The sequence below is a fragment of the Podarcis muralis genome, chromosome 2, assembly GCF_964188315.1.
Source record: "Podarcis muralis chromosome 2, rPodMur119.hap1.1, whole genome shotgun sequence".
Taxonomy (NCBI): domain Eukaryota; kingdom Metazoa; phylum Chordata; class Lepidosauria; order Squamata; family Lacertidae; genus Podarcis; species Podarcis muralis.
Window position 1 is genome coordinate 53,182,549 of NC_135656.1, and position 26,306 is coordinate 53,208,854.

General features: G+C 41.2%; 1 protein-coding gene across 1 annotated transcript in view; it reads right to left on the minus strand.

Annotated features, from left to right (window-relative positions):
• The window catches only part of LOC114591207 (uncharacterized), a 77,183-nt gene that overhangs the window by 31,840 nt on the left and 19,037 nt on the right, over positions 1–26,306 (minus strand). The window contains exons 10-24 of the mRNA XM_028717887.2: positions 26,021–26,230; positions 24,219–24,362; positions 21,992–22,155; positions 19,720–19,832; positions 18,031–18,143; positions 17,580–17,789; positions 14,633–14,776; positions 13,685–13,854; positions 11,518–11,630; positions 10,036–10,157; positions 7,930–8,145; positions 4,927–5,070; positions 3,826–3,989; positions 3,184–3,296; positions 2,242–2,357 (exon numbers count right to left, since the gene is read on the minus strand). Coding sequence (XP_028573720.2) covers positions 2,242–2,357; positions 3,184–3,296; positions 3,826–3,989; positions 4,927–5,070; positions 7,930–8,145; positions 10,036–10,157; positions 11,518–11,630; positions 13,685–13,854; positions 14,633–14,776; positions 17,580–17,789; positions 18,031–18,143; positions 19,720–19,832; positions 21,992–22,155; positions 24,219–24,362; positions 26,021–26,230 — 2,256 coding nt within the window. The remainder of the gene's footprint in view (positions 1–2,241; positions 2,358–3,183; positions 3,297–3,825; positions 3,990–4,926; positions 5,071–7,929; positions 8,146–10,035; positions 10,158–11,517; positions 11,631–13,684; positions 13,855–14,632; positions 14,777–17,579; positions 17,790–18,030; positions 18,144–19,719; positions 19,833–21,991; positions 22,156–24,218; positions 24,363–26,020; positions 26,231–26,306) is intronic.

Genomic DNA, 26,306 nt, shown 5'->3' on the forward strand with positions numbered 1-26,306 from the left:
CCGCCGGGCTCCGAAGGCTTGCGGATAGCTGCCTGAAGCCTGGAGAGTGAGAGGGGTCGGTGCGCACCAGTCGGTGAGCTCCAGGCTTCAGTGAAAGCCTGCATTCACTCCATAGGACGCACACACATTTCCCCTTCATTTTTGGAGGGGGAAAAGTGCATCCTATAGGGCGAAAAATACGGTACTTTTTAAAGCCATCCAAACTGTGATCACAGTTCACAGTTCTGCCTAGTTCTAGTGCATAATTTTATAAACATCCATCATGCATTGCCACCTCTTACTCATCTTTTTTCTCTAACCACAACCCCAAAGTCTTGCTATCTACCACAACCCCAAAGTCTTGCTCCTGATTAGTAACTGCCAGATCAGACTCCATGAGCGTATATGTGAAATTAAGATATTATTTGTCCAACATGTACCACTTTCCTCTTGTTTACATTGAACTGCATTTTCCATTTTCGGCTTCCTCCTACTTAACAAATTTCTGATCCACAAGAGGATATTGCCTCTTACTCTGTGACTGCTGAGCTTACTCAGGTGTCCTTGGGAGGTACAGTGGACGCTCGGGTTGCGAACATGATCCGTACGGGAGGCACGTTCACAACCCACAGCGCCGCACCTGCGCACGTACAAAGAGTGATTTAGTGCTTCTGCGCATGCGTGAGCACTGAAACACAGAAGTAACCCGTTCCAGTACTTCCAGGTTCAGTGTGTTGCGCAACACAAAAATGCGCAACCTGAAGCATCTGTAACCCGAGGTATGACTGTACCTTGTTGAAAGCTTCTTGAAAGTCCAAGTACACTATGTGTATTATGGAAGATCAAGCTTTCTCAAGGACACCAAGATATCCAGCAAGTATCACACATATACCACAAAAGGGTTTGTTCTTGAAAACAGTTTGGAAGCTTCAGATGGTACAGACCTCAGTGCTCCAAATGTTGATGAGAGTGAACATGCAAAACATTTTACTATGTTCTTGACTAATCTGCTTACAGATCATTTACTATGATCTTCACTAGAAGAAGAAGAGTTTGGATTTGATATCCCACCTTTCACTCCCCTTCAGGAGTCTCAAAGCGGCTAACATTCTCCTTTCCCTTCCTCCCCCCCAACAAACACTCTGTGAGGTGAGTGGGGCTGAGAGACTTCAAAGAAGTGTGACTGGCCCAAGGTCACCCAGCAGCTGCATGTGGAGGAGCGGAGACGCAAACCCGGTTCCCCAGATTACGAGACCACTACACCACACTGGCTCTCTAACCTGTCCTGAATTCCAATTCACTTGTGAATTCAAACGGCTGGTCATTATTTCCTGAATTCCTGCAAAGCACGTTATTTCACTGTACCACCCTCTCCTGGAATTAAGATTCTAAGTTGAAGTCATGCTTTGCATTCCCTCAGCCATAGAAATGAGATGAGGAAGGTGAAGGGAAAAGGCTTATTCATTGGCGGCCCTTACACTGTGGAACACTCTTCTGAGAAAAGCAATTTTCCCCGGCTTTGTTTTACCAGCACGTTTTTCCAAAGATGTTCAGCTGTTGTTATGGCAACATCAAGTAATTTTGTTGTTGATTGCTCAGTGATGGAAATCCAATACAGTGGTACCTCGGGTTAAGAACTTAATTCGTTCTGGAGGTCCGTTCTTAACCTGAAACTGTTCTTAACCTGAGGTACCACTTTAGCTAATGGGGCCTCCTGGTGCCGCGTGATTTCTGTTCTCATCCTGAAGCAAAGTTCTTAACCCAAGTTACTATTTCTGGGTTAGCAGAGTCTGTATCCTGAAGCGTCTGTAACCTGGGGCGTCTGTAACCTGGGGAGTCTGTAACCCACTGTACTGATGTTTAAGGCGGGTTTTCTTTCAAGTTTTCAGACTATACAGGAAAAGGAAGTGTGTGCTGTATGTAATAGCCTAGCTATTATTATTCATCTTCTAGTAATATCCAAATAAAATTATTGCACCCAGGAGCCACAGAACCATCAACATCTTATTGTATTCCTTACCACCCTTCTCTACAAGGTCCCAGGACAGGCTACATCATATAAAAACACAATGCAACTGAAACAATAGAAAACCCTTTAACTCCCAAACAATAATTCCACATAACACATTGCAGAGAGGACAACATTAAGCAGTGGGATGAATCTTTAGAATATTCCTTGCTTTCCCTGGGCGAGAGACAGTACTGAATAGGAAGAATATAAAAGAAGAAAAGGAAGCAAGAAAAGAAAAAGCTAATACTTACATTCTTCTCTTTCACATATAAAATAAAACTTCTCAGAGCACTTTGCTGATTGCAATAGTCGCTTATTTTTGAGAATAGTACCGCAGCCATCAAGCTTGTTCCCTTCTATATTTAACCTAAAGGGAGAGGCAACATTTTGAACTACAGCTAGGAAGAGAAAAATATTCATACTAATTTTTATAACGTAATCTGTAATATCACACATCAGTGTGCAGAATTTTGGAGGGTCACTTTGAGAGCACTGCTGCATTAGAAATAATAATAAATAAGGCAGGTGGCCTCCGAAAAAAGAATGTTGCAGTATAGAATATGCCTGTTCAGGGTTCTACCAAGTTAGCCATGTTCATTATGCTCCATTCCTGATCCAGCAGGCTTTTCTTACATTCTTAAATTATTAACATTTAGCTTCAATGGGTACATATCTGTCAGATGCTGTTGCGGTTGCTCGAGAGTAACCAGGCAGGACTCCGACCTGTCTTTTACAAGCTTTGTTTTGGTGCAAACTATTTACAGTGAAGAGTGTCATAGGTTCATGTATGGCTCAATCACTAGCAGAATCTGGGAGTGGTCTGTTTTTGTACCTCCCCCAACATAAAAGTTTCGTCACCCCAAGCCTTTTCCGCCCCCCCCCCCCACGTCTCAAACTACTGTGCATGATTGGGGATGGCAGGGGTGTGCTTCCCTTTCTGTAGCATCCTCTGGTCCTTGCACCTCTTCTCCACTGGAGGTTGGGCTTTCCTCCTCGCCGGAAGAGGAACTGCTTCGCAATATTTTCGAAGGCTCCCTGTAACACAACTCCCCCTCTATCTCTCACCTCTGAGCTGATGGCAGTTCCCTGACATTATCCATACACTGAAAACTGTTCAGTAGGTATTTCAGGGGCATAAGTAAAAGGTACCTCCAGTCCCATTCATAAAAGGCAGAAAAATGTAAACATCTTACCAATCTATATTAGTGTTCACATTTGTTCCATCTCCCCATTGCCAACGAGACGTCTCTGAATGCCATTTCATTCCTACCCACATTTGTTGATTTATCATTGCTTTCACCCATGTCTGGAGCAGAACACAACATAGACATAATTAGCATTGTTAAGATCTGGTGGTGTGATCTCAATATACTCCATAGGTGAAACTGCATACACATCAGGGGATAAGTATAGCTCAATTCTCCCTTTGAACAAAAACAAAAGGGTTGATAGCACCTCCTCTCTATCTCTCCACCCAGGTATCAGGCACAATACTTGAAATAAGAGGACTGGGACACATCTCACATGAAGCCATTTGCCTGTTTTCTTCCTCCCCAGTATTTCACCCAACAAGTGACTTCTGACTACAGCAAGAGTATGGGAGGGAGGGAAGAGGGCTTTATATTTTTGTTAACACTCCTCCCTCACAGTACAAACAAAAACTCTCCCTTGAAATAAATATTGGAGTGCCATTTGCAAAAAGGTAGATTTTAAAAGTGCCCACTGAATTTTCTTTAAGGAAGTACTGGTAAATGTTATTTACCACCTTCAGCACTCTTGAATAGAAAGGTGACCAACATTTTATAGGGTTTTTATTTTCTTTTTAAGATTCTAACCTTTTCCTCAAGGCTTTGTATCTCAAGTAGATTTGTGTCTTTAAAACGTCTGCATAGCTCCTGTGCTTCACTCCATGCCACTTTTCTTTTTTCATCTATCAAGTAGCATTTTCCTCCCCAGTACCACCAGCCATCACCAAGGGGGCATCTTAAACTGTACAAGCCTGACACACCATCAAAAAAGAAAACAAATGCAAAAACTATTATGATTTCCCATGTTTTGTTGCTTTTCATAGTCTAACCATAGTCTAAAAGCTATGGTTTTCCCAGTAGTGATGTATGGAAGTGAGAGCTGGACCATAAAGAAGGCTGATCGCCGAAGAATTGATGCTTTTGAATTATGGTGCTGAAGGAGACTCTTGAGAGTCCCATGGACTGCAAGAACAAACCTATCCATTCTTAAGGAAATCAGCCCTGAGCGCTCACTGGAAGGACAGATCGTGAAGCTGAGGCTCCAGTACTTTGGCCACCTCATGAGAAGAGAAGACTCCCTGGAAAAGACCCTAATGTTGGGAAAGATGGAGAGTGTAAGGAGAAGGGGACGACAGAGGACGAGATGGTTGGACAGTGTTCTCGAAGCTACCAGCATGAGTCTGACCAAACTGCAGGAGGCAGTGGAAGACAGAAGTGCCTGGCGTGCTCTGGTCCATGGGGTCACGAAGAGTCGGACACGACTAAACGACTAAACAACAACATAGTCTAACATTCCTTTGTATCTTTTGCCAGGTGAGTATTTTCAGAGTGGGTAGAGAGTTGTTCATTATATAAGGCAGAATCATCCCATTAACTTCCAATAACTGTCAGTGATAAGGTTACTCTGTACAAGTGATGGTTTGCAAATCAGGGTCCATCCTCAGGGGCACATTCTCCCTTTCCCTCCCTCCATCCATCCATCCATCAGGGTCTATTGTTTTATCCTGTTGTTTTAATTACATTATTTTTCAGATGCTGCTTTTGTATGCTTTTATGTCTTCAATTATAAACTACATTTGGCAAAGCTTTGTTTTCAAAACTCTTAAATGAATAAATAGGGTTTTTTTAAAGAAAGAAAGAAAGAAAGAAAGAAAGAAAGAAAGAAAGAAAGAAAGAAAGCTCACTTACCAAAAGGGCATGTACCTACACGCTGAGGTGCAACACAAACAATGGGACCTTCACATGTTCCCGTAACAGGGTGGCATGGTTTGTCCCAATGACAGGGCCGGCATTCAGATTCACACTCTGGCCCATAGTATCCATAGTCACATGCTTAAAATAAAATAAAATAAAAGTAATATAGCAGTATAGAATGTTCAATGTTTTTCACATACATTATCTTGTTGCAACCTTTACAACAGCCCTGCTAGGTAGGTCAGTGTTATTATTTCCATACCTGAAGTTGGAAGAAAAGATTGGCTAAGGTTAGAGCCTAGTTGGGACTCAGCTATACAGCTGAAAATAAAATGTTTTAAGTGTGTTTTATAGGCAATATACAATATGACACTAGATGGCAATGGTGAGCCTTATGGAAAATTCATTGTATTTTTAAAAACTTTTTTAAAAAAGCATTTTCAGAATGTTTTTTATATGTGTGTAGATTCCACCTCGGGACGCGGGTGGCGCTGTGGGTAAAAGCCTCAGCGCCTAGGGCTTGCCGATCGAAAGGTCGGCGGTTCGAATCCCCGCGGCAGGGTGCGCTCCCGCTGTTCGGTCCCAGCGCCTGCCAACCTAGCAGTTCGAAAGCACTCTCGGGTGCAAGTAGATAAATAGGGACCGCTTACCAGCGGGAAGGTAAACGGCGTTCCGTGTGCTACGCTGGCTCGCCAGATGCAGCTTTGTCACGCTGGCCACGTGACCCGGAAGTGTCTGCGGACAGCGCTGGCCCCCGGCCTCTTGAGTGAGATGGGCGCACAACCCCAGAGTCTGTCAAGACTGGCCCGTACGGGCAGGGGTACCTTTACCTTTACCTAGATTCCACCTCAGTTGGGAATTCCTGAGTCATAAGCTTAGCTATCCCCAACAATTAAACACTCATGCTGAAAGACATGCAGCAGGTGGGATACGGGTAGGCAAAAACTGGTTAAGCTACTATAACCACACTCACCCAGTTTTTGTCAGTGTTTTTCCTAGCTTGATACTGCCAAAAAGCCAGTTCTGTTAATTTCAAGCAGAAGCAGCTGTGCATACCACTGATTGGCTAGTGGCTTATGCTAATATATTCCCATTTCTACATTCTCTGCAAATCAACTTAAAAATATTTTTTACAAACTTTAACACACATATGCAGAGTGAGGGAGAAGGTACAATAGGTAGATTTGTTAGGGCATCATGTAGTCACAGGGTTGGGTTACAGCTCCATTCTTGTTGATGAAGGCAAGAGCAAAACGCTCTTTGGGAAGTGAGTGGCTGCCATTTAGTTTTGCAGAGCCACTAAATTTGAAAAGTTATTGGAGTATCACCAAGGATAAGAAACAACAAGAACTAAAGAGCCCATTTCCAACATAACCATTAGTACTGCTGCTTAACTACTGCTAACCTATATAGTGACAGAACGGCGAAGTTACAACCATAACAGAAAAGAAAAAGCATAGAGAAAAGAATCAGTTCCAGTCCCTATTAGGAAGAGGCCACAGGGACAAAACTCTCTTTGGGTAAGTACCAATTGTATTATTTATAGTGGGCATCAAGCGGTCACTGGGTTGGGACATATCACAGCTTTCCCCATTAGGGTAGGTCTCAACAGCAACAGATTAGAGCAGGCATAGGCAAACTCCGGCCCTCCAGATGTTTGGGACTACAATTCCCATCATCCCTGACCACTGGTCCTGTTAGCTAGGGATGATGGGAATTGTAGTCCCAAACATCTGGAGGGCCGGAGTTTGCCTATGCCTGGATTAAAGCTTTAAAGCCTGTTGAAGGACCTTGAGGCCAAAGGTGATATCCATTGAGGCAAATAAGTCCATTTTATAATGTCTGCCAAATGTGCTATGCAAGGACCATGAAGCTACCCTGCAAATCTCTGACAGTGGAGCATTAGTGGAAAAGGCAGCTATTTTGCTGCAAACCTGGTAAAATGTAAGGATACGAAGAGGAAGATTTTTATTTCTGAGGGAAGCAATCTGAGTAAGGTGTGAGAAGAGAATGGGCTGAAGAGTGGGGAGAAATCAGCCAAGTTGAAAAAACTAAGGTACAAACGGAGGAGGTAAAGAGGGAAAACCCTGACCGTGAAAAGAATAGAAAGAATATAAAATGAAGATTAATGCTTTGCACAGGCAGGAACAGAAAACGAAGTAGGAGCTGCTCACTTTCCAAAGAGCTTTTCTCTTCTGCCTGCATCACCAGGAATGGATCTCAACCCAGTGATCTCATGATGTCCGCAATAAATAAGGATGTTAAACGAATGTTTGTGAGTAGTGCTTTTTTTCTTTAAAAAAAATGTTTAGGGACACTCTCATTTTCCTACTTATATTAAAATACTGCCCCTCAATGAGGCCAAACTTAGATTCACAAAATGTTTAGGGGTATGTGTCCCCCCAGAAAAAAGCACTGTTTGTGATATGCTTTAAAGTGTTTGGAAGAGGCAAAAAGAAAGAAGAAATCAGTGTTCAGTTGAGGGGGTATACTGGACGAGTAAAAGCAGGAACAAGCAACTATCACACCTGAAGGAAAAACCAAAACAAAACCATATTCTTTGTTGTACTTCTACATCTGTAGGTGAAAGAAACTGGCCATTCCAAGGTGCCAGACTCTTCAGCAAGGAAAAGCATGAATGAGATTTCAAAGGATCTACAGTGGTACCTCGGTTTACAAACAGTCCTGTTTATGAACTATTCAGTTTACGAACTCCACAAAACTGGAAGTAGTGTTCCGGTTTGTGAACGGAAGCTGAACGGTGGAAGGGCATCGGTGGCAGGAGACCTCATTAGGGAAAGCGCACCTTGGTTTAAGAATGGATTTGGTTTAAGAACAGACTTCAGAAATGGATTAAGTTCGTAAACCGAGGTACCACTGTATTTAGAATACAAAAATATCACAGAACTTTGTATTTTCGTGAGAGGGAATCTTGATACGATTCAGTATTCAATAATTCTAAACATTTAAGAAGGTACTCAAGACAATTATGACTACCTGTTTTTAAAAATGTTACACTTGGACCAAATCCGCCACCAACTAATCTTAAACCATTGAACAAGAAATATCCATTTTTCCACAATCCATAGCCAAGACATCTTGACTTCAATCTAATACATTCATCCCTTGAATAATTGTAAGTATAATTGGTTGACAAAGCTGGTTTCTCTGAGATCACTAGTGAATCCCAAAAGCCTGTGTATACATCAAGGTCTGTAGGGAAGACAGAAAAAGGTTATACTGAGGTCCATCTGTTAAATATCTATGAACAACCAAATATTAATATCATTTACGTGATGCTTACACAAGAGGCCTCTTTAAGAAGATTGACCTCTATAAGCAAGTTCTACAGCTTAATTAACAGTGATGGAGACGTATAAAGCTAGTTTATGATACGGATGACTCGCAACAAAGCCAGGCAAGGTCAGTTAGCACCTTGAAAAATCTATACTGAGTACTGTATATTTCTTTAAAATGTTAACATTTGTAGACAAAATAAACAATGTCATAACTCTGATATTTTAATCATCCCTATTATTGCTCACTTGTCTGCAATCAATATGCTTGAACATATGAGGGAATTCAGCTGCACTGCTCACAGATTGTAAAAAGCAAAACCCCCATGATTTTTTTTAATTCTAAACCGTTGCCCACCAACTCACAATACATGAGCCACAATGCATGTATAAATTCAACAGAAAAATGAAGATACTGAACATCGGGTACCACCATTAGACCCATAACAGCATTTGACAAGTTATGGCTTTGTTGCCATAAGATCAACTACTATTAAGCAATTGCTACTAGCATCCTTTAAATCAAGACAGTAAATCCCACAGAAATAATGCAAAGCAATTCTTCAAGGCAATCAGTCATTCAGTGCTGACAAAGGTAGCAAGAGATCTAGAACTTTCTGGGGATTTCTTTAATGCCAATGTAAGATATAAAAAAAAACAGAAAAAACACATGGGTCTCTTAACAAAATGATTCTGTTCAGATTTCCAACAGCTCCATTACATTCCTCTCTGTGACAACTGGGCATGCTCATTGCGATGTTTTTGGGAACTTGCCTCATGAGGAGGGTTAAAGAGGATTTGTTTGTTTTTTGACCTTCTGCATATCTTAGGGTTCCCTGGTGATGTGATTCTTTCTTCTCTGAAATATTGCTTAGTATGTGACTGATTCCTGAAGGATCAAACTAAAGCACCATCTAGTTCAGCATCCTATTCTCACAGTGGCCATCTACAAGCAGGACTTTCTTTTTTAAGCTTTTTTTTTTGGCACTTCTGCAAATCATTCATTTAACTGAGTTATGCTTGAGGGGGTAAGAAGTGTACATTTTTATAAAATGTACTACAGAGGATCTTCATTATAACAGCTGGTGAGTTTTAAAAGCTGCTGCTGAGTCTTCTAATTCCTTCTGCAAACTCTATGCAATTCTCAGAGTTCATCTAGGTTGCTACCTCGTTTAGATGCTGAAGCTATCAGAATTTTGTCAAAATGCAAATATTCACCACAGCAGATCACAAGTAAATTGAAAGGCCAATGGCCTAAAACTTCCCAAATAAATACAGAAAGTTTGCATTAAAAGCCTACAGATTGAAACATATGATCTAAAACCTTATGGTCTGTTGATCATGGATACACAGCAAAGTGTACCTAAAGATTATTTAGTGTCCCAAAACAGAGTACTACAAACTACAGTGGTACTTCAGTTTATGAATTTAATCCGTTCCAGAAGTCCGTTCTTAAACCAAAACAGTTCCTAAACTGAGGCGCGTTTCCCCTAATGAGGCCTCCCACCACCTTCCACCGTTCGGATTCCGTTGTAGACCAAGACACTATTTCCGGTTTTGCGGAGTTTGTAAACCAAATCATTCTTAAACCGGACTGTTCTTAAACCGAGGTACCACTGTACTGTGTTGCAACTGGTATATTGTAATTCAGAGCTTCTTTCTGTTCCAAACAAGTAGCATTTAATCCCTCTGTTGGGACAGCTGATCTTCAAAAAGTCAACAATGCTAACTCTCATTCAGTTGTCGTCTTCCCCAAATTATACATGAGCAACTTCTACGTAACAATAAAGATCAGCAGACTCCGAACCTCGTCCAGCTGGTCTCTTGCACACCCATTCTCTCTTTTCAGTACAGTAAACTTTACTGATAACACCTTTGTTTGACATATCAGCACATCTGTGCCATTTGTACCCCTTTGGGAAATCCAGCCTGTCAAAATATAATAAAAGAATTAATTAAGTAACTTCATCTGTACATGCCCATGTAATTTCTACATGATCATTGCTGATCACTGGTGACCACCAACTATTCTTTCTCCCAACTCGAATGGAGAGAGGATACCCCTTCTGAGCCAAGCTGGGAGCGTGCACTGAGAAGATAGTGCAGGCTGATGGATCATTCAGTGCACTTTCTTAACCTGTCTGGGGAGGGAATTGCCTACTCCTTGCTGAAATTGGGTAAGCAGGGTGCTTTAAAAGTGCAGATTGTGCTGGCTGACAACAGCAGGTGGGATGCACACTTACAAAACACTATTACTTCTGTTTTAAGAATGCTCCTGGCAGTTACACTCCATCATCACATGGTGCATTCTGGCCCAACTGCCAGGAAATATGATCTTGCTATGAAAGAACAAAGGGCTTTTGTTGTTGTTAAAGAAGCAAGGGAGGGTAAAGTTAAGCAGCTTAGACATTTTAGTGAAATTCCTACTCCTGAAAGCACTCAAACTCTCAATGGCCCTTCAGCCCATCACTAGCTTTTTTCCATTCCAAGCATACTTGTTATAAGATCTTTGTATCTGATATAACTTTTTAGAGGAAGAGTAACTTAAGGAATTGATTGGCAGTACCTTCTAGTAAGAAATGAACACTTGCACAGATGGCCTTTTCAGATATTTTAGTACCAGTGGTCTCGTCTATATTCCTATGATTCCAGCCAGGCAAGCATTTAAGCAAGGCCACTAATGCCTATGTCTTTGGGTACCATACAAAGAAATAAGAAGAGCTGACTAACAGTTCTCAAAGTCCTGATATTTTCTAATACTCAGATCATACAAGTGCATTAACACCACCAAAGCCAGTGACATTATACGATAGGTGAGAAAATCAAGCAGCCATGCCTCAACTTTCCTACTAAGTGCAACATATTGTGATATGGTAGGAAAGCAACATGTCTGGCCCAGCCTTTAGGTTTGAGCCAATAGCAAAACAACAATTTAAATTTGAGTGGAAAAGGGTTGGCCAGCTGTAGAATACAGCTTAACCCTAAATATTTATTCACTACCCTGTGCTTAGAAAAAGTAATTTTGTCATGTGTTACTTACTCATACTTCCATAACTTTCTCCAGACTCTACCTCTACGCTCTCTCAGTCCTTCCCTGACCTGTTCTCAGTATTTTGTAATAATAAGGACCACTACTTGATACCAAATGAGACCTGCATACAGAAGTTCCAGATACTGTGTTTATTATCCTTGATGAGTCTTTTCATAGCTGTTTGCAAACATGCAATACACAGCTGAGATCTGCTTAAACTGCCAACAGTTATGGATTGGGCCCGCTCATTATACATACCATTGCAATGTAGTTTCTGCATTGTCCTCATGTGACCAAGCCCAGACTTCATCAGAGTTTATATCTTGCAGTCCTAGCCATATTTTTTCTCTAACAAACTTTTGTATCCACTCCTACAATTGAAATCAGGATGAGGAATAAAAACAGAAATAGCTAGGCAGTACTGATTTTTAAAAGCAGTGCAAGTGTTTTCACAATTAATGAAAAGATGATCACTTTGTTCCCATTCCAGCTGCAAATGTTGCTTCTGATATTAAACTGGTGTTGGGTTATCTTGCGCAGGTATCATTAAAGCAGTTAGAAATTATATGATTTTAGTACTAGGATAAACAGTGAGCAGAGTTGAGATCTGGATCTCCAGTACATATTGTATTTATTATGAGGACTACCTATTCAACTGTGATATACAAGCTCTTTAAAACCTCTTCATAGCTTGGGTCAAAGATATCTCAAGGACCACTTTTCCCCACCTGAATCTCCCCAAATGTTAAGATTTTTTTACAGAGGTTGTCCTTTGTGTCCTACCAGCACCTAAAAGAGGACAACTGATGGAAGAGTAGTTCCAGCTCTCTCAGTTGTCATTGATGGGCAGCCATTTCATCTGGCTGGGATAGAGGGAGAGATGGGAAGAACAACACCCTCTGTGGATTGTGCAGAGGGACCAGCTTCAGTTGGCTCCTCCTCGCCCTCAAACAGGTCATTAAAATAACTTTGTAAGTTTAAGACTAAGTGACAGATTTTGCTTTTCCTAGTCCCTCATCTCATGCTGCGTCTTTGAGACAGGAAGCCTGCAGGGAGGGACTGTGCTGTCTATTGTTGAACTTATCTAAGCCACCTTGGAAGCCTTTTTGGTTGAACAGCAGGGTTAAGACATAAGGAGGATCTTTGTGCAAAATTAGATATTAACATATGTATCACTTACTGAGCCAGGAAGGACAAACATAAATCAGATGCTCATTCAACTAATCATTCAGATATGTATACCTTGGTGTTCTGCATGCCACTGCTCATCCCCAGCCATATTAGGCTTACAAAGACACACAGTGGAATGGAAAGGTACTTTAAGGCATGAATAAAATAGTAATATAGAAGTGGGCACTTGTATCCAGTAGGGCCAAGTTGATCTATTCTTGCTGGTGTTATTGTTTGAAATGCATGTGGTAGCCCCTGTTCCTTTGTCTGATGGGCGTAGCCTATCTCCTTGCTCCTACAATCCCAGGGAAACTAGCAACTGGAGCACTGTTCTTTCCAGAAAGGATGGGAGGAAATAAGCTCCCTTCAGCTGCTCCTTCTCTGGCCAATGGATGGGGTTGATTGGTCTTACCCTTGTCCCAATTATCTTTCTGAGAGGCAGGGGGAGCAGCCTCCTAGTGGCCTTTGGTCCCCTGGCCAACAGCAGAAACCAGAATGTGCTGCCCTTCAGCTGTGCAGTCCCTGAGCAATAGTGCTATGGATTAAAACCCTCTGCTAGCAATTCAACCGTGGGAACAAAATTCTTTGGACCAGCAAAGCACCATGAATGGCTGGGAAGGAGCAAGCAAAGCTAAACAATGTGTTGCAGAGCAGAAGAAGAAGTTACATGACAGAGTGTCTGTACCTGGCTATGGTATGTACTGGCAATAGCAAGGGCCAGTAAAACAGCTTGCAGAAGTAAGGTAGTATGAAGTTTTGCAGGCCAGTAACTTGTAGGTTTGTTCATCAGGCTGAGGTAACATGTGATCTGGGCATTCTGCATCTATGTCCACACATGAAATGTTTCCCTCTAAAAAGGTGGGGGTGAGGGTAGAACTGAATGCGTACAACAAGCTTTCAGGCAGAGAATCCAGATGAATATTGCCTTCTATGTGTGACACGTAGAGGAGCATGTACTAATTCACCATGTGGACAGGTATGAACCAGCCTTCTCAGGTCTTACCATTTTAAAAATGATAATTGAGATTCTGGGGATTCTTACAGCAATTCTTTGCAACAGCATCACTAAAGGAACTTGCATCAGCTTGGAAAGAACAACATAAAAGTGTAGAAACATTTTTTTACTGTACAGTGCCTGCAATATTAATAAAAAAGTACAGCATTCTTCTGAGTTGTCATACTTCTACATAGGTGCTAAAGTTCTGGAAGTACAGGCCAATTAAGACAAGAGTCACTAATGGTAAAATAGCCATACCAGATCATCTTGGTCTTCAATCCATAGAAGTTCAGCAGCCCTAAAACGACTGCACGAAGAATTGGCTTCTTCCCAGCGTTTTTCAGCATCAATATGGACAGAGAAATAGTAACAGTATCTGTTCCAGTAGCGCCATTTACCCATATCTGGACATCTCTGGCTGACTGTGCCTTTAAAAACAAATGCACAAAAAGCCACTTCATACTCATGCCAAAACAAATATGCAAAACATTTACCCTGTGCAAACAGAAACTTTCCAGTCTCAAGAAATTCACTCTCATGATATCAACAAAAAAATATAGGGATGGCCTGTAGAAAAAGACAGAAAAACTACATTTTCCAGAGTACTGTGGATTTGGTAAAGATTAGCTCAAATTCAGATTGGGGTGGGGGGAATAGCTCCCCTTATTCCAATCCAAAGAGAATCCACGGGGTGCCAATCACTAGTTTCCACAACCATCATGATTCATTGGGGCAGAAATGTGTATCTGATCTGTGAACAACACACTGCATAATATTTATTCTGCTTGGAGGCTTTTCCCAATTCATTGCAATGTAGAAGTCATATTCAGAGAATGGTTCTTGTTACACAACTGGCTAAACTAGGCATTACATTTGCGTGTAATCACCTCTGAAAGGATGAGCAGGCGCTCAAACAGTGCTAGTGCAGCCATTCTTAAGGCATGGTCCTAGTCTCCATCATTCAAAGGGTGTTACTAAGAGCATGAACATCTGCTCTGTACTGAGCTAAGCAACTTACAAGACAAAATATGCCCCAGGGCACATGGGGAAACAGCAGTGTTCTGTTTCATTTCCATTAAAATGATCCTGAAAACAGAGAAGCATTTAGGGATATTTTGAAGACCCACTTCAGCCACAGAACAAAGACAGCAATATTTCATATAAACTAAATTTATTTCTTTATTTTTGTTTGTTTTTTAAGCTTACTTTCTGAACACCTCTCTATAGAGGATGTGTCTCTGCAGAAGGCTTTCTCATCACAGAAACCAGTCAACATGTTACAAAGGGCATTCTCTCTGCATGGTGGACATTCTTCCCCACATCCATACCCGTAACGTCCTGGTGAACAAGCTAGAGTGCAGAGAATTTCAATATTTTTAAAGTAACAAAGCAGGCTTAGACATCTATGTATGAGAAAAATATTCCAAGCTACAAATACACAGGCAAACATACAGGGAGGAATTCAACATAGTATTAAGGAGATCATTTTGTCAGCACAAGAATTTCTGCTTGCCTGATGGAATGAGTTCTCCTCTCCTCCTCCCATGTACTGTTCTAGGGATTATCCTGACCTCCCCATGAGCAAATTTTGGGGCCATGGTGGGGAGGATGGAGAAGCCACAGCATGCTATCGGAAGTCACTGCATGGGCTTTCACTAAGTGGACTGGTCAGCTGAATCCAGCCCTAATACTTTTTTACAGTAAGATTCAGTGTTTTACCACAGCAACATGCTATACCATGGACAAACTACTGATTACCATCATATCTTGGATCTCAAACACCTTGGCTCCTGAACAAATTGGCTCCTGAACGATTGAAACCCAGAAGTGTTCTGGTTGTCGAACAATTTTTGGAAGCCAAATGTCCAGTGCCGCTTCCGATTGGATGCAGGATGCTCCTGCAGCCAATCAGAAGCTGTGCCTTGGTTTTTGAGTGGTTCCAGGAGTCAAAACGGTTTTCGAATGGTTCCGGGAGTTCTGTTCAAGAACCAAGGTACAACTGTACTGCACAATCCTCTTGTCAACAGTAAAGGGAGTCAATAACCAGTGAGTGGGCATCACACCAAGCAGCCCAACTGAGACCTGTAAAGAGACCATGACCTATAGAAGGCTGTTCAGAAGATACTGCAGCCCTCAAGATGAAAAATTCTGTCTCAGGAAGAAGTAAATAAGCACTACTAAAACTGTAAATAATTACAGCAGTGTTAAATTCTGAATCATCACTTCAGCTTATGGAATTATACCCATTCTGGATGCTTTGTCTCAGCCTGTGTGAAATAAAATCACAGAGTGATGTACTAACAGGGTTGAGCAGAGAATGTATGAGTTGGACTACTCTAAAACATCATGGGATCTCCTCCTTTCTTATCTGTGCTGATTATTAAAACCTGGATGTGTTCCCAACATTTCCAGGTGCTTCAAACTCAAAAGCTAAGCAGCATTTTCTCATTCTCAGCTGAACATAGAACAGTAAGCAGAAAATCATATCATTACAGTGAGAGCAACTGGAGATGGCTCAGCATTGTTTTAAAGTAGCAATCAAATAGAAAACATAAAAAACCCTGAGTATTACTGTGACAGTTGCAAAGCAGGTAAATTGTATAAAAGTTCCAATAAACCCCTAGAATACAATAGGATGTATGACTGCCCTGAGAAAGCCACAGAATAGCAACAAAATATATGGGTCATTTGTGAGGAAAGTACTGTAGTCCCCCGCAACAACATGGAAACACTGTGGGCAACACAACCCTAAAAGAGTAATATAAGCATATGGATATTTAGCACCTTTGATACAGAAGAAATACAAAGTGCAATAACTTACTTTATCATCCAAGTGCTAAGCAACAAGATAAATAGAAATTTACAAGAAGGAAAAATACAGAATTAAACATGTTAGGCAACGTAACAGTTAATGCTGTCAAATATCAAGATGTTGGCAAGGCTATGCTACGTCTGCCAGCTCCAGTTTCCACAGCTTACTATATCTCTTGGGCCTTTATTTAACCTCCCTTTCCAATTACATTCTACTACATTTGTCTTTTATTTTCTACTATGCTCCCTCTTCTTCAGTTTGTCTATCCTGGTCAATTCACTTTTCTCCATTTCTCTCTTTGTCTCCTATGCTGTGCATGCTCTCTCACTAGCGCTCTCTCTCTCTCTCTCTCTCTCTCTCACACACACACACACACACACACACACAATTTATGTCAGTATTGTATCACCAAGTTCTCATATTTCCCCCTCCCCCAATTTGGTTTGCTTCCTATGCTTCCTAGCTCAATATCTCTTAGACCAGTAGTTCTCAAACTGTGTGCCAAGTCCCATGGTATAATATGAGGGTACCCCTCAAAAGCATGTTAGCACTTTTTGAATGGCTCCTGGAATGCATTGGGATGGGTTGGAACCTGCAAGCTTCAAGATAAAAAACATACTCTCAAGTTTATTATTTAGCAGGATACTGAGCCATCTCAATGTAACATGGGGTACAACTAGCATGGCTCCTCCAGATGATCTCAGTGTTTGGGCTGGGATATTAGGGTTCAGACACTCCTTATGGTAACCTGGACTCAACCTGTTCAGGGCTTTGGCTATTGACATAATATATGAACCTGGCCCAGTAGCATATAGGCAGCCAGTTCAGATGTTTTAGCAGAGGTGCCACATGCTGTTGGCTTTCTGACCCCATCTGCAGTCAAACTGACGCTTTCTTCACCTGCTGGAGGTTCCAAAGTAGGGCAGTACTACATACCGTGCATTACAGTAATCCAGACTTGAAGTTACCAATTCATGGACTACAGTGGTCAAGTTATCCCAATCCAAATATGGGCGTAGCTGGTATACTAGGTGAAACTGCTAGAGATATTTGGGCCTCTTGTATCTAGGTGTATCTAGGAGTACTACCAAGTTACAGACCTGCTCCTTTAGGAGTGCAACCCCATCCACAAATTTTGTTGGCTCCCACCCCCACAAGGAATCACTTTATAGGAAAAAATCCCTAAATTTGGTCAATTTTTAAGTTCTACTGGTTCTGATCCTTCACAATATTTCCAGGACATTTCAAACTCCTATTTGGAGCTATTATAGCTCAGAATTTTGAATCTTTACTCAGCATTCCAGTGCACCAAACAACTATAAAAACAGAACTGATCCTTACCGGTCTTCAAGTGAAATACATGATGCCTCACACCTGATACCATTTCCATTCCTGTGACAAGAAAATGTTTGTCTGGCCAGCTACTTATTCCAGTACAGTTCTCTCTTAATATACAATAGAATCTTGCTTCCTCAAAGTTTTTGTACACAGCCAGGGGGTGAACAGCCAGCATTATTTTCCCAGGGTAATCAATGAAAATGTCAGGACCAACTTTTTAAAAAAAGAAGAGACAATTGAGTAACGTGATTATAATTTAGTAACAAGATTACTGACAGCAAATACAGCATGAATTGCTATATGAAAGAAAGCAAATTTAGGAATCTTAGTCACTACAATTAATCATACTTACTCTGGGCAAATTCAGATTCATAATCATAAAACAGAGCAAAAGGTTACTTGATCCTATGATGAGCATTTATATTGTATAACAATCAAATATTCCAATCAGTACCTATTTCTTTTTCACAAACATAGAAATGTTGCTCAGTGCATGGTAATGCCATAAGTCTGCCTCCTCTAACCATCATAACACATCCATTTGCTGTGGCAGGAAAGTCCCATAACCTGATTAAAAATATAAAAAATAAGCTGGTAGAATTAACAATGCAGTTTATTTATACTCTCTGCCTTACAAAATTTTTAAAAACCCAACAACTGAATATCCCATACATTTCTGTACTCTTTACAGCAGTATTCCTGAGAATGCAGAACCAATTTGTTTACTTCAGAGGGCGCCTTTATAATGTTGTATGTTGTCTAATTAAAAGCAAACCGGAAACTTTTCTAGAATATGTAGAAAAAACTGAAATCTAAAAGCAGAATGCAAACAAAAAGCAGATGGCATAGAAATTAGGGACATCTCTGAGAGTCCAGTTCCCAAATTAAAACAGAATGGATGGAACAATAGCTCAACACTAAACATAGTAGTGTGGTGTCACAGGAAAGTGGGACCAACTGCCTTTATATTACTGAACAGAACAAAAATCCAGTTATATTGATAAACAGGCAGCCCCCAGTTTACGCATGTTCAATATGTGCACGATCAAGCCTATACAAATCATGCCAAATGTGGAAGTGACCTGGAAATGCCATAAAGACGTCACTGAAAGGGTGGAATAGAGGCAAGGGCAGAACGAGGTGTTTGCAGGCTTTTTCAATGGTTTTCTTTGGTATGCAAAATGTTAACAGGAGGCGACCTGTAAATTGGGAGGGGAGATTTCCCTAAACCTACGAAATTAATAAATGTCAGAATCTAGCTAATATTTGGATAAGGACTGGAAAATGCAACCTGCTGAACTGTGCCAGATGTGGAATCCCTGGGTTGGTGCCTGGTAACTAGGTGCAGAGCCATTAAAAACCAATACCAGGGCCATTAAGGATTTTGGCAATACAAATGAACTGTCCTCTCCACCACCCATCCTGGTTCTGAGGAGTGGACAGAGGCAGGACAATTAACAGGAGATGGGGAGGGGTGACTAGAAAAAGAGTAATTTCATAGGAGGCTTGGGTTTTGGGTGAGAGGTGTGCTGGGAAAGAGAACAAAGGTCAGACCCCAAGAACTGCTGGGCAGGCAGAACCAACTTGGCTGCTGCCTGGAAGAGGCTGCCTTAAGAGACAAGGGGCCGTGACTGACTGCTGCATTGGAACTAAGCTTGCTGAAGCTATGGGGGGTGGGGGTGGGATGAGAGACACTCTTAGGGTAAAATGTTCTGCACCCCCTCCATTGTAGATTTCCAGGGGTAAATGTGTTAATAAACCAAATTTCTTAAAGACACTAGCCTCCACTGTCTTTCCAATGGAAACGCAATCCTGGGTAAGCTCCTGGAATCTCACACTGCACATGGAGATTATGGTGACATGTAACAATATTATTCCATTCAAACAAAACTGAAGGAAGGCAGTCACAAAAGAATGGGGGGGGGGAATGTATATCTTCCTGAGAATAACTCTCTCCGTCAGTCTGTAGGCCTTACCTTCCAAAATGCTTCTCATCACCAAAGCCTTCTTTAGCATCCTCTTCTGATGACAATTTGAGAGTTATAACTGAGCAAGTGTTATTAAAAACAATGCTCAATAGGTACTATGGAAGTAACTATGGAACTATGCTCTTTTCCTGCAACTGCTGAAATTGAATGCTTACCAGGAGTAGTGTAATGGATCAACAGCTTCTCGGCCGTCACTCCATTTCCATACACTTCCTTCCTGTAGCAAACCAATCCAACTCTGACTTTCCATCATAGTATTAAGCCACTTCTAGAAAAAGAAATCTCTTTTAAAAACAGCTTATCAAATTTAAGACCTGAACAAATATCTGGAATCTGTATTGGGATGGATGGAATTCAACAGGTACTGTTGGTTGATGACAGATGCAAGCTACAGAACCCTGCTAGACAAAGGATCCTTGGGATGGCTTATGCAAAGTCTTTAAAAGACAAAGATGTTGATTGCCACCATTAGCACATCAAAGGAAGGGTCTCAGGACTGTGAAAGACAGGGTAGTCAAGGTGATAGGGAGGGAGCAGGTGGTGCTCACATGAAAAAAATATGCCTCTGAAAATGTTCTTGGGATAGGTAGGAGTTGCTTGGAGTAGGGATGTGCTGGGAAGAAGGGGAACAAAAGCCAGAAATAATCTTGGCAGGGTGACTGAAGTAAGGGTGGGCTCCAGTGCTACACTGCTATGGGGAACACGCCCCTCTTGCAATGACTCCTTCCATCTAAATTCAGGTGTAAGTATGTGAATAAGAAGGACGCGGGTGGCGCTGTGGGTTAAAGCACAGAGCCTAGGACTTGCCCATCAGAAGGTCGGTGGTTCGAATCCCCACGACGGGGTGAGCTCCCGTTGCTCGGTCCCTGCTCCTGCCCACCTAGCAGTTCAAAAGCACGTCAAAGTGCAAATAAATAGGTACCGCTCCAGCGGGAAGGTAAATGGCGTTTCCGTGCGCTGCTCTGGTTCGCCAGAAGCGGCTTAGTCATGCCGGCCACATGACCCGGAAGCTGTACGCCGGCTCCCTCAGCCAATAAAGCGAGATGAGCACCGCAACCCCAGAGTCGGTCATGACTGGACCTAATGGTCAGAGGTCCCTTTACCTTTTATGTGAATAAGACATATTTCTTAAAGCTACAACAGCTTCCACTGCGTCTTGATTCTTAAAGGAGCACAGATTCTGGTTGGGCACCTAGAACTGTCCTGGAATCTTGCTACTGCTCGGCAGTCAGCAGAGTAGTGCTCAGCCTTTGTAACAATACTTAAAACACTGGTACAGGCGTTACAGCTCTTCAGCCATGTACTTCAGGCCTTGATGGTAAATAGATTGATACAAGCAATTTTCCTCCCACTATTCCCTAGATTGCTTTTTAGCACCAGCTAGTTTACTCAAGCTGGTCATCACAAACACTCTTTTCCAATAACACAAGAGACGACTCTACACATGGACATCACCAGATGGGCAGCATCGAAATCAGATTGATTATATTCTCTGCAGCCAAAGATGGAGCTCTATACAGTCAGCAAAAACAAGACCTGGAGCTGACTGTGGCACAGATCATCACCTTCTTATCATCACAGCACCTATACACTGGGCTAGATATAGCAGGACTTTCAAGGTACAAATCTACGGTACTTTGTTTTTTTCTTGAGAGGGAGTACTATTAGTTTTCTTTAGTTCTTGGCCATCCAGCTAGCCTTTTCCCTCCCTCTGTTGTACCTTAGTGCATGTACCTAGCTTGGCCAGAGAACGGTCTAGGCTCTGCTCGCCAGTCTCCCAAACGACCTGCCAGCCAGTCCCATTTCTGAGGCTTACATGCCTTCCACACCCTTTTGCCTTTTTGGCTTGAGCAATAGGGAGAGAAAACCATCTTCAATGGGTCAGATTTGGCTTATGAATCTCCAGCAGCCTATTACCTCTTCAGTCTAAATGATTACATATCTGATCAAATGTAAAAAGTTGCAGTGCATTAAACCTAAATTAGTCAGTTTTAAATGTACTTATGCCTGTTCTTTTCAATGATCTGATGTGTATGATTGGGTTTTTGCCTTTTTGAAATATTTCCAGCTGCTTTTCCTGAAAACAGGAAGAAAGGTAGCCTAAACTGAAACTAGCAATGTTTAAACCTTTTACAGTACAGTGGTACCTCGGGTTACATATGCTTCAGGTTACACACGCTTCAGGTTACAGACTCCGCTAACCCAGAAATATTACCTCAGTTTAAGAACTTTGCTTCAGGATGAGAATAGAAATCGTGCTCCAGCGGCACGGCAGCAGCGGGAGGCCCCATTAGCTAAAGTGGTACTTCAGGTTAAGAACAGTTTCAGGTTAAGAACGGACCTCCGGAACGAATTAAGTACTTAACCGAGGTACCATTATATGTCTTTTTGTTGTCTCAAATTTATCCTTGCACTAAAGTACAATACCTTTTCCTTTTCATTGTCAATTTTGACAAGGTTGACATCCTTGTAGTATGAACACTGCACGCTTGCCTGTGCGTACTGCTGTTTCCTTTTCTTTTCAAAATAATAGCAGTGTCCGTCATAAAACCACCATGGGGCATTCTGTGGACATTTTGGATTCCTGATGCCTGAAATGAAGAAAATTATAAGGAAACTAATGCTGATCTCCTATGTCAAGTGAGAACTGAACCTTCTCTATATTTGAGGATAATATCCATGATTGGATTTCTCCTCCAACTTGCTCCAAAAGACAGGTATGTCATCTGTAGTGGGCAGCCTGGCATCTTGCCTGCTCCAAAAAAGCAGCTTCAGGCACAGCTCTGCTTCTCTCCGTTATTATTCTTATTCTTATTATTAAGTGGTGAGTGTGTGATCTTTCCACGGGAGCATTTGATTGGCTGGAAGTGCATGGTATTTCACACATAACTGGTGCAATTACTCCATCTTCCAGTGAGGGGAGATTTTTGGTTATGTTCCATCTTCCCAGGATTTTTCCATTGTTTGTTTGTCCTCTTACTTGTAGATATAAATGCACCCCTTCCTTGTGACAATGGTTCTGTTTGTTTTCTTCTTAGAACACAACCACTACCCAAGTTCTGCAAATGTCTAAACGTTGGTCTTCAGATTTGGTTTCACTAGCGGCTATTTTAGCTATTTCTAATATCATCAGAGAAAGAAGACAGGCTGACTCAACTGCCCTCCAGTAAGATTATTTATTCTTTTCCATACAGCCTTAGCTATATCACATGCTAAACTAAAGCATTATGGCCAACCCAGCAGTGCAGCAGCTTTTAGTACTCCAAGTGACAGGAACACATTCTGACAGATATTCAGTCAGTTAGACTACAGTCCTTTATGTATTTACCTGAAAGTAAACCTCACTCAACTCAGTATGCCTAAATTTTTATTAAACATGAATAGTTTACTAGGACAGGTCACAATCTTGCAGAAACTAGAGGTGTGTCAAACCATTCATTTTATTTTCATTAATATTTTCATCATGAAGCAAAAGCTCATGTATAATGCAGATATTCTGAAGCAAAAGTTGGTTGCAATGTTTGCCATTATACTATTTTCTGAGGTTTCACAACTGTACACCCTTTTCTTCATTCAAAAGCACTACCAGTTACACATATCAAATTTGCACTGAACGGAATCATGCTATTTTAACATGTTTTTTGCTTCACATTACCAACTGTATTTGCATCTGTTTGCATTTACTTTCTAATGCTTTTCTACTGAAGTTCATACTGTGTCTAGCCTTTTGTTTTATAGGGCCAAATGAGCTGCCTCCAGAGATATGTAGTGTTAGTCATCATGCCTTGTCTCTAAGCCTGTCTCAAAAACGTTTCCTTAAAAACAGCACCAACAAATCTCATAAGCATTTTGTAGCAACATCGCCACATTGTATCTGCTTTTAAATAAGTATCTTTTTGTATTTTCCATTGTTTTCTTTCATGGAGACTAATGAGCGCATCTAGCAAATACTGTATACAGATTGCTTGTTTTTAGTTTTGAGAAATGGCACAAACAAGAAAACTTCTATTTTGGAAATAAGAAGGGTAGAGGGTGTTGTGGGTAAAAAAAGTTCATGCAGATTGCACATGCTGGCGAACATATTCAAAACATCATGTTACAAGGAAAAATCTAAGGATGGAATTTTAAAAAAAACCCAACTACTTAGTTATTTGAGCAAGTGGTCTCATATGCATTTCATCCTGCTGTGGTTTTACACTTGGTTGAATTCAGTGGAAATACCCTTAACCTCCCCTGTAAATTAATCTGTTATTTGCAAGGGTTCTACCAAGGCAACCAAAATTTTCCATAGCAAGACAGCTCCACCCTTGCAAAATAAACATTCTAGATTTTCATTTGTGCTTATACAGTGGTACGTCTAGATGCGAACGGGATTCGTTCCAGAGCCCCGTTCGCATCTAGAAGCAAACGTAAATAGCGACGGCACGTCTGCGCACGCGCGGGTCGCTTTTCGCCGCTTCTGTGCATGTGCGTGACGTATTTTGAGCGTCTGCGCATGCACAAGCGGCGAAACCCGGAAGTAATGCGCTCCGTTACTTCCGGGTTGCCGCGGAGCGCAACTCGAACGCACTCATCCCGAAGCACATTCAACCCGAGGTATGACTGTATATAGACAAAAAAACCCCACACAAATCTGTTCAAAGTAATACTGTACCTAATTCACACAGTTCACCTTTGAACTGGCCAATACACTGCATCCTTTCTGGGCACTTGCCATTTACTGAATTACACCTGAATCCTCCATAGCATTTTTTACAATCGGATGCACAGTTATAACCATAGAAACGAAAGTTACATTCTGTGTAGAGAATCAGATAAACATTATTACACACTTAAAACAAAATCATACAAAACCTCAGAAGCAACCAAATGACGTCACCATCTAGCCAGCTTCTGCACAGAACCAGCTGATCTAAATGTTAATATGCAGAAGGGGTCGTGGGAAATAGGGGAGTTGAGGACTTTGAGGCATCTGACATTAATAAAGATGAAGGCTGATGTAACTGCTTATTTCATTTTTTAAAAAACCAAAGATCACTTAAGTTGAATTCCACCATTTCCAGTGAGAAAAGCATATCAAACCATTGTAGAGAGGGAAGGGGCAGTATGGAGAAAGCAGATAATCCTGGTTGACTCATAACACAGACACATAGATCTTAACCTAAAGGCTGTGCCTAAAGTTACTATGATTTGCCTGCCTGCACCATATACTTAATTCTCAGAGTTGTTTAAAAATCAACCCCTCTTTCCAGGAACTCTGGAGAATTGTAGCTCTGTGAGGGAACTAGGGGTCTCCTAACAGGTCTCAGCACCCTTAACAAATTACGGTTCTCAGGATGCCATTGGGGAAGATATGGCTGTTTTAAGTCATATGATACCACTTTAAATGCATCATGCAGACAGGATCTCAGACTGCTGTGAAGCTAAACTAGGGAGGAGGGTGGAAGAGAGAAACAGAAGGTAGGAACAAGTTATGAGCATTCAAAATTCCTTTTTCGGTACCTAAAACAATGTAAATGAGTAAGTAAAGACTCCCAGCTAAGACCAAGAAATACAGTACATGAGTGAAAGGAAGTAAAGACTAAGTGAGCAGAGTCTAGAGGACCAGTCCCTAAAACAAAGAAAAACAGGATAATCATATATGGGAAAATTATTGCTTCTGTAAGTCTCCTCCGTTTAGATTGCAGGACTTAAAATCTCTTGCTTGAAGCTTGGGGAGGGGGGAGTATTTTTTTAAAAAGGGGGGCAATCCCTGTTGCAGGTAATGATACTGCACCCCACATAATACAGTTCTTTGAATTTTCATGTCATGTCTTTTGGAGAAATCTCTGCATAAGGTCACTGCAACTGTGATGAACTGGGTTCCAAAAGTTTTAAATTTCTAAACTCTCTCAAATGTGTGTATTTCTTGATTTTATTTAAGAAATGTGTTTTCTGGTCTTCTGTCAAGAAAGACACACTTATCGTCAGGCTTTAAAAGTCCATGTATGACAGTCCACATGTGCACTGGAGGCTTTTTCTACATCACCACTATCCATTTTAGTCAGAAAACCCCTAAAATGGGTAGTTAATATCGTAGAGAGATGCAGCAAGAAAGGAGAACCTGAGAACTTTTCCCGGGCTTCCATATATGTGCATGAAAGCACTTTCTGCATGGGGTTTTCTAGATCCTGACCTATGAGTTTTGAATGTAAGCAAGATATGGCTTTGGCTAAGACATGAAATCTAAATCTGGGGAATGAAATAGAATTACATTTTACAGCTCAGATTTAAAATGGGAGCTATTTAGATTACAGTAAGAACAAATACACAAGCTTTTCAAACTAAATCAAAACTTGTATAGTGAAGAAAAATGAAAGATCCCTATAAGACCCACAATACTTTGCAAATATTTTTAGAGTACTAGTGCATTTTAAAAACTGTTTACTAGTTTTTATTTCAGGCGCACAAACATACCACGTCTTATGTATGCAGTTGCAGTTTCATCATAAGTAACAATTATATCAACACCTCTTGTTCTTCTGTAGTATCGGTAATCTTTCACTATTCCTGTGCAGCTGGCATCATTTAAGCAGTCTAATGCAGCGGTGGAAAAGGAGGTATAAAAGTGAGGTTCTAATGGTCCTGACAGAAAGTGATCAGTATAGACATCAAAAAGATTTTCCACTGAGGTAAAAAGAAAAAAGAGGGAGGGAGCAGGAATTGTTTTTACTATCCATTCTAATAGAAATATGCTTAGAAT